The sequence below is a fragment of the Tursiops truncatus genome, chromosome 16 (genome assembly GCF_011762595.2).
Source record: "Tursiops truncatus isolate mTurTru1 chromosome 16, mTurTru1.mat.Y, whole genome shotgun sequence".
Lineage (NCBI taxonomy): Eukaryota > Metazoa > Chordata > Mammalia > Artiodactyla > Delphinidae > Tursiops > Tursiops truncatus.
The window spans coordinates 33,328,066-33,340,170 of record NC_047049.1 but is presented as its reverse complement, the minus strand read 5'-3'; the positions used below and the strand labels follow the sequence as shown (position 1 = coordinate 33,340,170).

At 37.9% G+C, this 12,105-nt stretch overlaps 1 protein-coding gene across 9 annotated transcripts in view; it reads left to right on the top strand.

The window, feature by feature from the left end:
- Positions 1-11,493, top strand: part of EXOC6 (exocyst complex component 6) — a 187,754-nt gene extending 176,261 nt beyond the window's left edge. For 7 of the 9 annotated variants that reach the window (XM_019939640.3, XM_073794184.1, XM_073794185.1 and 4 more), the window contains 2 exons: positions 9,037-9,149; positions 10,224-11,493. In XM_019939640.3, the coding sequence (XP_019795199.2) occupies positions 9,037-9,149; positions 10,224-10,356 (246 nt within the window). In that variant the 3' untranslated portion in view covers positions 10,357-11,493. Of the gene's footprint in view, positions 1-6,879; positions 7,081-9,036; positions 9,150-10,223 lie in introns of those variants that run through there. The other 2 variants (XR_012326988.1, XM_073794189.1) reach the window with 2 other exon arrangements.
- Positions 11,494-12,105: the final 612 nt, after the last annotated feature.

The window sequence follows — 12,105 nt, the reverse complement described above, 5'->3', positions numbered from 1 at the left end:
GAGTATGATATCTAATCTAGGACAGTAGTAGTAGTAGTGGTGGTGGAAGGTACGTAGCAAGTGAATTCAAGAAATATTTAGGAAAAAAATATTTAGGAAGTTAAATTGACACAATTTGGCAATAAGTAAGATGCAGGAGTTGTGAGAGAGAAGAGTCAAAGCAACCTGAATCCAGGTTTCTAGTTTTGGTAATTAGGTAAGTGCTAGCACTCAGTGTGTGACTCGCCTTAGAGTATGAGGCAGCTGAATTAGTTACTCATGACTGAAGAAAAGCAAGCCACATATACATGTAAAGGTATCATAAAAACCAAAATCACACTCAGCTATTTGAGGTAAATCTACTTGAGCAAAATACCTGAAGTGTTCTCTTCTGTTTGGATAGTTACAAGGTTTTTCATGTTTTAGAAATAGAAGATGAAATAATTCTTTCTTTGGTGGCTCTGGTTGGGGTCGGGGGGCGCTGAGCCGCATGGCACGCGGGATCTTAGTTCCCCAATCAGCGATAGAGAACCCGCACCCCCTGCAGTGGGAGCGTGGAGTCTTAACCACTGGACCGCCAGGGCACTCCCCCCAAATTATTGATAATAATTTATTAATATATTCTGCATTCATAAATAACTTTTAGAAAACTTTAGTTACACATCTTTTGTTATTTGGGTTTAAATACATAATATAAATATTTTAAACCCCAATTGCCAGAAGAATTATTTAAAATTCAACTATATAAGGTGCTAATATTCTTACATTACTAAATGGAGAGTCAAAAGATCCTCTTAAAAGTTTCTGTAACAAATTCTACTCCTAGATATATACCCGAGAGAAATAAAAACACGTGTCCACACAAAACTTGTTCATAGCAGTTGTGACTCATAATAGCCGCCAAATGGGAATAACCCGAATGTCCACTAACTGATCAATGGATAAACAAATGTGGTGTATCCATGTAATGGAATGGTGTATCCACGTAATGGAATGGTGTATCCATGTAATGGAATGGTGTATCCACGTAATGGAATGGTGTATCCACGTAATGAAATGTTCTTCGGCAGTAAAGAGGAACGAAGTCCTGATGCCTGCTACAACATGGATGAACCCTGAAAACGTTATGTTAAATGAAAGAAGCCAGACACAAAAAACCACGTTATATGACTCCAGTTTGGAAAGTGACTGCTAATGGGTATGGGTATTCTTCTGGGGGATAAAAATGTTCTCAAATTGATTGAGATAGTTGCAGAATTCTGTGAATGTACTCAAGACCATTGATTTGTATACTTTAAATGGATAAATTGAATGGTATGTGAAATAGATCTCAAAACTTAAAAAAATTTTTTAAGGTGATATAACAAAAAATAGGAGTTTAATTATATTAAATTATAAAAGCAAAAATAGAGAAAAATTGTTATAACTACCAAAAACAGGAAGGTAGTATAAGTAAGGTAAATCCTCATATATGATAACTACAAGATGATAAATAAAAACTAGAAAAATAAGTATATTTAGAGATATCGAGGTAATCACCAGTATTAAAACAGGAGTTAACATGATTGCTTCTGAGAATGGAAAGGGTAGGCTAATGGACTGTTGGTTTTCATGACATGCCCCATTTGATTATTAACCATGTATTACTTGATAAAATTAATTTTAATAAAGAGGAACTTCCCTAGTGGCTTAGTGGTTAAGAATCCGCCTGCCAACGCAGGGGACACGGGTTCGAGCCCTGGTCTGGGAAGATCCCACGTGCTGCGGAGCAACTAAGCCTGTGCGCCACAACTACTGAGGCTGCGCTCTAGAGCCCACAAGCCACAACTACTGAAGCCAGCGTGCCTATAGCCTGTGCGTCACAACAAGAGAAGCTACTGCAATGAGAAGCTCACGCACCACAACGAAGAGTAGTCCCCACTCGCTGCAACTAGAAAAAGCCTGCACGCAGTAACGAAGACCCAACGCAGCCAAAAGTAAATAAATAAATAACTCTTTCCTTAAAAAAATTTTTTTTAATAAAGAATAAATTTCCACATAAAATTGTACACGTATATGTATCTGCATGGTCTTTTAGCCATGGTAGTGACCAAGAAATTCAAGGTAAAGCAAATATAGATGTGTATAAATCTGATGATATAAATTCTTTTTGCCTCTTTTTTTCCCCCAAAATTCCAAACCTACCTAGTAGTTATTTAGGACTATTACATGGCTTACCATCAAAAATACTTTAAGAACATTCTACTTCTGCTGTGTGCAGTTCACTTGAATTAAGTGACTTGAAGAGATGAATGCCTTTAAGCCACAATGTGCTCAGAGCTTGCTTCTGATCCTCACATAGGTAGGAGTGGAAAGGCTGGCTGAGAGCAGGTTAGGCAGATGGGACGTTTAAAGAGGGCAGGCACCGGTTAGGGGTCAGGTGTACCAGAGAGCCAAAAGTCAGCATGAGGGCAATTAACACCTGAGGGCAAAAAGTGAGGTGGGTGGAAGCACAATACTGCTTCTTTACAAAAGTTTTTGCCCAAAAAACAAGAGTTTTTCTAACTGCTGCTGAAAATTCTCTTCCATGCTGCATGTGGAATTTTCCATATATGTTTTCAAATAGCTGGAGAAGGGTAAAGCCAAGTGCTTTAAAAAGTAGATGGAGGGGGGCTTCCCTGGTGGCGCAGTGGTTGAGAATCCGCATGCCAATGCAGGGGACACGGGTTCGAGCCCTGGTTCGAGAAGATCCCACATGCCACGGGGCATCTAAGCCCGTGCACCACAACTACTGAACCTGCACTCTAGAGCCCGCGAGCCACAACTACTGAGTCCACGTGCCACATCTACTGAAGCCCCTGCGCCTAGAGCCTGTGGCCTGCAACAAGAGAAGCCACTGAAAGGAGAAGCCCACGCACCGCAATGAAGAGCAGCCCCTGCTCGCCGCAACTAGAGAAAGCCCAGGCAGAGCAACAAAGACCCAATGCAACCAAAAATAAATAAAATTAAAAAAAAATAAATTAAAAAAAAAAAAGAGTAGATGGAGGGACTTCCCTGGTGGCGCAATGGTTAAGAATCCGCCTGCCAATGCAGGGGACACAGGGTCAAGCCCTGGTCCGGGAAGATCCCACATGCCGCGGAGCAACTAAGCCTGTGTGCCACAACTGCTGAGCCTGTGCTCTAGAGAACATGAGCCACAACTACTGAAGCCCGCACGCCTAGAGCCCATGCTCCACAACGAGAGAAGCCACCGCAGTGAGAAGCCCGTGCACTGCAACGAAGACCCCCGCTCACTGCAACTAGAGAAAGCCCACGCACAGCAACAAAGACCCAACGCAGCTAAAAATAAATAAGTACATTTATTTTTAAAAAAAAGCATATAGAGCTCATCATTTGATTTCAACATCTATTTAGAAAAAAGACTTGTATTTCCCCCCATTGTGGCCAATTTAATAAGACCCATTTTTCTTGAATCCCCAGTGCCTAATTACTCATATTTCTTCCTTAAAGCTACATTCCGGTTTAGGATTTTTGTTGTTTAAATCTCTGAAGCACTTTAGGAACCCTTGCTTTGGCTTTGTTTTTTGGAAGCAAAGGAAAAATGATCTCCTGGTTTACTTTTGGAATCTGCAAAGCAACTTTGAGGTCCCCCAGGTGGATTTAGTGTTTGGAAAGGGGAATTTGGGGGACTAAGGTTGACCCTGAGCCCCCAGGTCACTGTTCACATTTACAAAAGCAAACCTGGTATCCCCAATTGCTTTTCTCTTGAGGTTGGCTTAACTTTATTTATCTTCTGCCTTGGGTCACTGCCCCTGAGGTGCTTCAAAAGCAAAACCCAAAAGACCCAAAACAAAGAAAGCTAAACCAGATTCAAGGAAAAAATGACCTGGCACTCTGGGTTCACTTTTACAAAAGCAGAAAATCACTTCAAGAGTTTCATAGAATGGTTTAAAGTTGGCCTAGATTCATTGTGTCATTTGTGCAAAGTGATCTCAACAGGTCTGAGACCCCAAGTTTCTTGGGTGTAGATTTGGAGTGCGACTTAGGATGAGAAGCTGTCGGCAAGCTAAATGCCTTGACACAGACTAATTCAGTGATTCTTCCGTGATGCAACTATTTTGAGGATATAAATGGACCACCCATGCAACCATTTCTTTCCTTAAGCTGAATCTTTTTGTTTGCTGGACACACAGGGGTGGCTGAGGAAGTGAAACATACAACACAACAACACACTTTAAAAAGTTGGCATAAATCCCACCTTATGTTATCAGATTAGTTATGAAGGGTGTTTTTGAATCCTTGGTGCAAAAAAAAGTTAGTTTGCTAATTTTAGGTAATCTTATAAGTCATGATGAAATAGAACTGGGGCACATTATTTTGCTATTCATTTTTATATGATCCATACTTTGCTTACTTCCCTAAAGGATTTAAGGTGGAATTACTTTACTTGACTATTGGAACAAACGCATTTTTAGAACTTAGTACCAATTTTCATTTTAATATGGCTGACTTTATCCTTTAATAAGTAATTGTAAAATTGCTTTTGGATAATCTAGGGGGGATTTTATTTTTGTTCATGTTTGGTCTACATCTTTGGATTTCAGGTATATGTGTTAACTAATAAATTCACCTGTTGAGACCATGTCTTACAGTTTATTTCCAAGACTGAGGGAGATTTTGTATGATTAATAACAAATGTATTATTTGTTTACTGCCATCTGAAGAAAGTACAACTTGAGATAGAGAAGTAAGGTTTTCCATAATTTAGATTTTAATATTAAGGACATAGTACATCCTGTGAAACCTCCCCGAATGTGAGAGGCAGTCCCCAAGGCAATGACTGTGTGGAGTGAAGAGGAGTGTCAGTGATTGTACCTGGTGCCACTCCAGTTTCCGCATCCCTTCCCGTCACACTCTGGCTCCAGAGCAGTCTCGTTCTTTTTAAACAATCCCAGAGACCTGGGATCATGCTTCTTGGTCAAAATAGGCATAGGTAGCAGCCTACAGAAATGGACTCAGTCCGTAAATCTGGCCTGGCATAGTGTTAGGTAGGACCCAGGAATAATGTCCTAGTCTTGTGTTACATCTTTCATGTCAGTATAACTGTACTTTAAAGGATCTTATAATTGTTATGGATGGAGGGACACTGGTAGACCATTCAGAAATATTAGTGCTTCTTTCTCTAAGAAGATCATTTACCTCAATTAACATTAGACCCAATGCCTTATCATAAGGGTATCTATCCTCTTTATCAAGCCCCAGGGAAAGCCTGGGAAAGGTGGAAGTCAGTTGACTACATTCACTTGCCCTAGTTTGCCTGCTGGCCAACTTTGGCCTTTTTCTAGAGCTGTCTTCATAAACCGAAATTGTCTGTAGGGTGCTTATATTTTGTACTCATGAAGCCTAAGAAAAAAAGCTCCTAAGTAACTTGGAATAGTGGTCTGGCATCATCAGTCAGAGAGTGATATTGCTTGAATATCTACTGAGAGGTTACGCTCTGCTGGACATACTTTATGAGTTTGCCTGCACAGCTCCGTGAAGTTTGTTTCTATTTACTTATTAAATGTGGTATTATGCATTTGAAAAATCCTTATGATGCCGAAAGCACCGCTTCTCTGCACTGGTGTCAAATCTCAGAGACAGAGTTTTGGGTGAAGTAGAAAAGGATAGCTTTATTGCTTTGCCAGGCAAAGAGGGGGACACAGCAGGCTCCTGCCTCAAAAAACTATGTGTCCCAACCCCAGAGAATTTGATGAGGGGTTTTATAACAGTGGCTCAAGGGTGGGGTCTCTGACAAGATTAAGGTATGTGCAGAGCCTGCCCTCCTTTCCTCTGTCTCAGGTGGTCTCCTAATCTCAGGAGAGTCTCTGCTCCCTTTAATCAGGTGGTTTCTTGGCTGCTCCTCCCTTGATTAGCAACTGTTCACATCCGCCCTTTGGAACTCAGAGAAGGTCTTGGAGGCTGGAGTCTTGCCTATAAGAATTGGGGGACAAAAAAAGACTCTTGCGCCTGGGAGCCCCACAGGGCCCTGTCACACACGTGGAAATGAGAAATCAGAGTATGAGATCAGCATGCTTGCTAGGCCTTATCATTCCTCTCCACCCACATCCATGTATCCTTTGGGGCATAGACACTGAAATGGTGCTCAAGTCTATATCCACTGGATTCATGGCCTGAGAATACAGAGCGAGCAGTGTCAGCTCCTATGTAAATCAGTTTCTATCTTACTCAATATTAAATTGACAGTAGCTTCCTCATATGTTACTCTAGTTTAAGTTACTAAGATTGTGTGTGAATAGTTTTTTCTTTATAAATTCTTCATGTTAACATAAAATATTACTTGTTTCCTTATGAACTCTGCCTTCCCACTTTCCCCGCTTACAGTGTAAACTCTTTGAGGACAGGGACTTTGTCTCATTCAATACTGTATCTCTGGTGCCTAGCACAGTAGTTCGCACGTTGTAGGTGGGCAGTCAATATTTGTTGAATGAATAAGTGAATGTTATCTAGATCCTTAGCCCTTTTATCCACCTTGGCAATGCATTCCTTAACCATTAGTGTGCAAATTTATGCAGATTTCCATTGATATCTACACGTTAACTATGCACTGTATGTATTGCTGTAAAGTATTGGTGTAAATTTGAAAGCATGTGGATTAGACTTGTCTACAGATGGGCAGTTAGGTTAAATTTTGTGGTTCCTGTAATTTCTAGCAATAAGAAATTTGCATATGAGTGTCTGACCATACATGAAAAAAGTAAGCATAATATTTCTTTATCTAGGAAAGTCTGTTTTTGTGCTGTAAAAGAACCATTTCTATACTCACAGCTGGAGTTGGTGTAGGTTTTAAATTCATTAAATGGGCTCCTCCTTTCCCACCTGGGGGTAGATCAGCCCTTATTTTAAGGCTTCTTCTTCCAGGTCCCAAAGGTCATGTTGCTGTTGCCTTCGGAAAGAAAGGGAATTTGCAGCCAGTACATTATTAAGTGGTTGCTGACTGTGCGCATGCCCACACACACTTGAGCTGACATACGTATACCTGGAAGAGGACTCCTTCAAACTGAGGCTTTTATTTTGAATGAGGAGAATTCATTATTGAAATTTATTGGAAAAAAAATATATGTATGTATGTAAACCTTATTTCTAACTCTAAAGTTAATACATGCCCATTGTAGAATATTATGAAAATAAAGAAGATAATAACAGTTACCCATAATCCCACCACACAAATTACAACTCTTCTTAACATTTTCTCAAATTTTTTTCCACTCTCTTTTGATCGGTTTTTATGTAATTTTAGTAGTAATATTTATCATAAACTTCCCAAGCTATTTAAAATTCTATGTAAGCATCAATTTGAATAACCACATGATACTTGTCTTTATAGATAGATATACCTCACTACTTAACCATTGTCTTAATACTGAGATTTAAGCTGTTTTCAGTGGGTTTTTTTTCTTCAATTTTTGATAACACAAGTAACATTTTTGAGATTAATATATTTGTTCATAAGTTTTTATCTACCTTTATTATTGTCTACTGAAGTTAGATTCCTAGAAGTAGGATTACTGAATCAAAGGGAATGGCCATTTTTATAAGGTTCTTAAATACATACTGCAAATTCACATTCCAGAGAAGTTATACTAATTTACATTTTCACTGCAGAGTGTAGAAAGTAACTTTTCCTCCTTGTGAAAGAAGGGGAAAATGTACTTGTTGCTAAGCAAGAGTCAAAAATTACACAGAACTTGAAATATGTTCCCTTTTCTTTTTAAGACTGTGTTTTTTTAACATTGTCTCAGTGTAGTTTCTGTACCAGTGTTTTAACTTTTGGTATGGCTGGTATGGCCTAGAATGTTGCCCGAAAGAAAATAGTGTGGCTTTTAATATTAGTAGTAAATATTTTCATTATAGAATTTTCTGCTTTGTACAAGAAAGTCTCTATTAGTAGCTGTATATTGGATGGGAAGAGTCAAACAAGTCCATTATCTTCCTAAGGAAGAGCTAGTTTCTTGTAACTTTCTTCTAACTTTCTGTAGGTTTTAACCACCCCAGAAATTTTATCCCTCTCAGAGCCAGTGGGTTGGCTCACATATCCTATGAGTAAATACAAATACTTGCTTCATTTGAAAGCAAAACCAATACACCCCTTACTTATAAAGTGAGCTAAAACAAAAAGAAAAAGTAACATAAAAACCGAAGGAAGGTAGTAAGTAAAACATTTATCTTTCTGAAACAATTCAAATGGGGATAGGAAGTTGGTTTTAAATGGCTTAAAGGGGATTAGGGTTTTAAAGTTGGATAAGGAGTTTGGTGCTTTGGTTTAGGCACTGCATTGCTTTTAAAAGATTACTTCCATATTTGACAACAATTCTAACTGGAGATTATAAAGCAAATAGTCAATTTTAAAACACTACTGAAAACAAGAAGGTTTCCTTTTTGTTGTTGTTTGTTTATACAAAATGATTGCCTAGAGTTAACAGGCTGAGTCCTGAAGGCCTCATTTCATAACACTACTGAGGATCTATCACCAGGGAGAATCTAGAAGAGGTTGTTTAATGCACTTCATTGAGATTATCTGAGCTTTTCGGTTTAAATTACTTTGGGAAAAGTCTAGGTGCAAACGACTTCTTTGAAAGGTAAACATACTTAACCTCTTTTTAGAAAAAAAGGTTCAATTTAAGTTCTTTAAAATTCTTCAGTTAGTAACAGCAACCCTCATTAACTAAATTTGAGTATGAACTGAATAATGTGTAAAGATTAAATCTCTATACCTCAGTACGTGTTAATATAATTATATAACTGTTTTCATTATTTTACAATTATTTGAAAATGCAATTAAGTATTTTATTAGAAAGGCAAGGCCTGACAATTTTAGTAATTTGAAAAGTGAAAAGATATTATACACTATGTTGGTTATAAAATATAGTTAATGAAGTTTTAAAAATGAGATTCCTTATTCTGTTGCATCTGAGAAGCAGGTCATATTAAAATGGATCAGGAGTAGCATATCTTTTATGTATTAGCTGTGGATAAATAGTCAAAAGTTGCTTTAACATTTCTCCCCATCTTCCTCAGCTCCTTGACCTGTTTATGGTTTGGGATTGGTCTACTTACCTAGCTGATTACGGTCAGCCAGCTTCTAAGTACCTTCGGGTGAATCCAAACACAGCCCTTACTCTTTTGGAGAAGTGAGTATATTCCGCAGATGTTTTTGCATACCATTTTAGCGTTTTGTGATTCAGTGATAATTGAAGAACTAGAAATTTTTATCAAAAGAGAAATGTCTGTATGGAACTTAAAAGTTCAGTTCATTTTAATGATCAAAACATAAGCCTCTTTCTTTCTCGCCTTCAGTGTTGTGTACTTTTATATGAGATTTGTTTATGTTGATACAGACAAAACATTTTTCCTATTGTATCCTCAATATCTGACCTAATTGGCTTTAGAAATATGTTTACTGCAGATAAGTGAGAATTGGAACTTTTTTTTTTTTTAATACTGTAACACAGGAAAGAAAGTATTTTGTAAAACGTAGTTAGGGATTGGAATGTTTGCCACCAGTGCTGTCTAGATCCTACCATGATGGGCTTGGATTCTTTACAGGTAGAGAGGTGTGCGTTTCAAAAAAATGATATTTTAAAAACAGAAGTAACAGAACACTTACTGGTGCGTCTCGTCCAATTAAAAGTAAAACAAGTGTAGGTGTTACTTTTCCTTCTTTTATGTGGCAGGTTTTCTTTTCACTCTACCATATTTCATTTTAAGCATCACTATTAAAATTTTCAATTTTTGAATTAAAAGTGTATATTATTTCCCCACATTTCAAAATATCTGTGGTGTATTTGATTTGAGAGGACATAAGGAACTGTTTTAAATAAATGTAAGCTTGTTTTACAATGCCATGAAACACCACTGAGGCAAACAAATTACTGCTTTAAATTTTCTAATATTATTTTTCCTTTCACCTTGTCTTGCTATGAGTGTGATTTGCAGAGTCCATAGAGGGTATGTATTTTAGCATACTTTATGGAATGATGTTAGAAAATAGTATCACGTAAGGAAACTTGCTTTAGATTTACATACTAATATTTTGTGTGGTTGCTTTCTCTGTAATTCTATTAGTAGTACCTATTTTCTTTGAAGTATATTTTTCAAGCATAGGATTAGTGTGAGATAATCCAGAGCATGCCAAGATACTTCACTTGTGACAGTATAGCTTTTAATTTCCTTTTCTAATCTTCTTCATTCACGTATATTCCTAGGATGAAGGATACTAGCAAAAAGAACAATATATTTGCTCAATTCAGGAAGAATGATCGAGACAAACAGAAGTTGATAGAGACAGTTGTGAAACAGCTGAGAAGTTTGGTGAATGGTATGTCCCAGCACACATAAACTTCACATTGCTTGCACTCAGTGACACCAAATCCCTGGTGTCTCAACATTGATCTCTAACAGGCACAGGTCATGATACAGAAAGTTGTTTGCAGAATTCAAAAATACAGTAGAGAAAAGACACTGATGAGAGAGCTTAAACAAGAAAGAATTATAAATATCATTTGTATGGATTTTTAAATAGCTGAATAATATTTTATATATGGAAAACCTGGCATTAATTTTTTTTCACTTCTAGGGAAAAAAGGCAAAACTAATATATAAATCAGGTCAAAAATTGTCTATGAAACTGATTGTGTAAATACATGAGAAGAACTTATGCCTCTATGTATTGGTGTTTTTTCTACTTAGACTTGAATGATTTTTCTGTTTTGTTTTTTGTTTGTTTGTTTTCCAGTATCTGGTTTGGGAATGAAATTATGTCTGATCTTTCACTGTCATTTTCTGACTTTTAGCTTTAATTTTCACCTCAATATTATTTAAATAGACTAAAATTTCTAATTCTGCTGATTTCGAGGGAGGAACTATAAATCTTTAAAGGTCCCTGAAGTCAAACTTAATTTAACCCAATAAGAATTTGAATTATTTGTTCTACTTGGGTGGTTTAATTTAATCTGAATATGAAGAAAAGGAATTTGATTTTCTAAAGATGCAAGGTGTTTCTGTTCAGCAGGGTTAATATTTCTAACTATAGTGTTTGTAGCTGGCCCCATTTATTTGGTTTGGTTTGGTTTGGTTTGGTTCAAGTTAGAAGGACAGAAACTAAGTGGGGCTAACCACTTCAGGTGCCGCTTGTGCTAGGAGAGATGTGTTCCTACACACAGAAGTTACCACAGGGGTCAGGTTACTTTCTTCAAAGAGCAGACCTCAGTACCGTGTCCTCACTGTGGAAACAAGCCAAACCAAATGAACTCTGGAAAACCTAAAATGAATGTACATTTTACCGTGTAAAGTACTGTGGTCCAGATGGTAATAACAATCTGATCCTTACTTTCTCTTCATTGTATTTATGCTGAATAATCCTTTTGCATTTTCAGGATTTATGCCTGTAAGAAACTTTTATTTGACTCTGTAAAATAAGTGCAAAGAATTATATGTACATTTCTTGATTTTGTGATTAAATATTAAAAAGGTTGAGCAAGTTGTTGGAAATTCAATGATACTGCATCTATTTAGAGCTTCCTGACTTAAAACAACTGCTTTCTTCAGAAGGGCTATTATTCCCTAGTTATTGGAGTGGGAGTGTCACCAAAACAAAGAAAATAAGCACTTATTCCCTTGACCGTCTCTTATCCTAAAGTATTTAACGTTTTAAAAAATATTACATGGAAAATATGGTAATTCCAGGGACAATACTATCTGGAAGTTACCAGAGGAGCCGTGAGCTGCTAGTTCTCTTTGAGGACTGGAATGTAGTGACCCTCCAGTGCCTTATCCAGCTCTCCAGGTCACCAGGGACGTCTCCCGGCTTGGGATGAGGCGTCCCCAGATTCGGAGAGACGCCTCCTTTGTACTGCTTGGAGCAGACCACTGTGGCTCCTCAGCGGTGATGGTCTTGAGGAGTTCGCTTTACTGTTCGCAGGAAAACAAGCACCCTGCACACACACACACCCCGCACCCCTCGGGTTGCGCTGTAGGGACTGGGACGCCCGAGTCCTGGGGCATTTCGGGTCCCACAAAAAGCCCCAAGAAGCAATCATGTAGACTGATGGGGTGGGAAGGATACGAAGCGGGAGGGGACAGTGAATT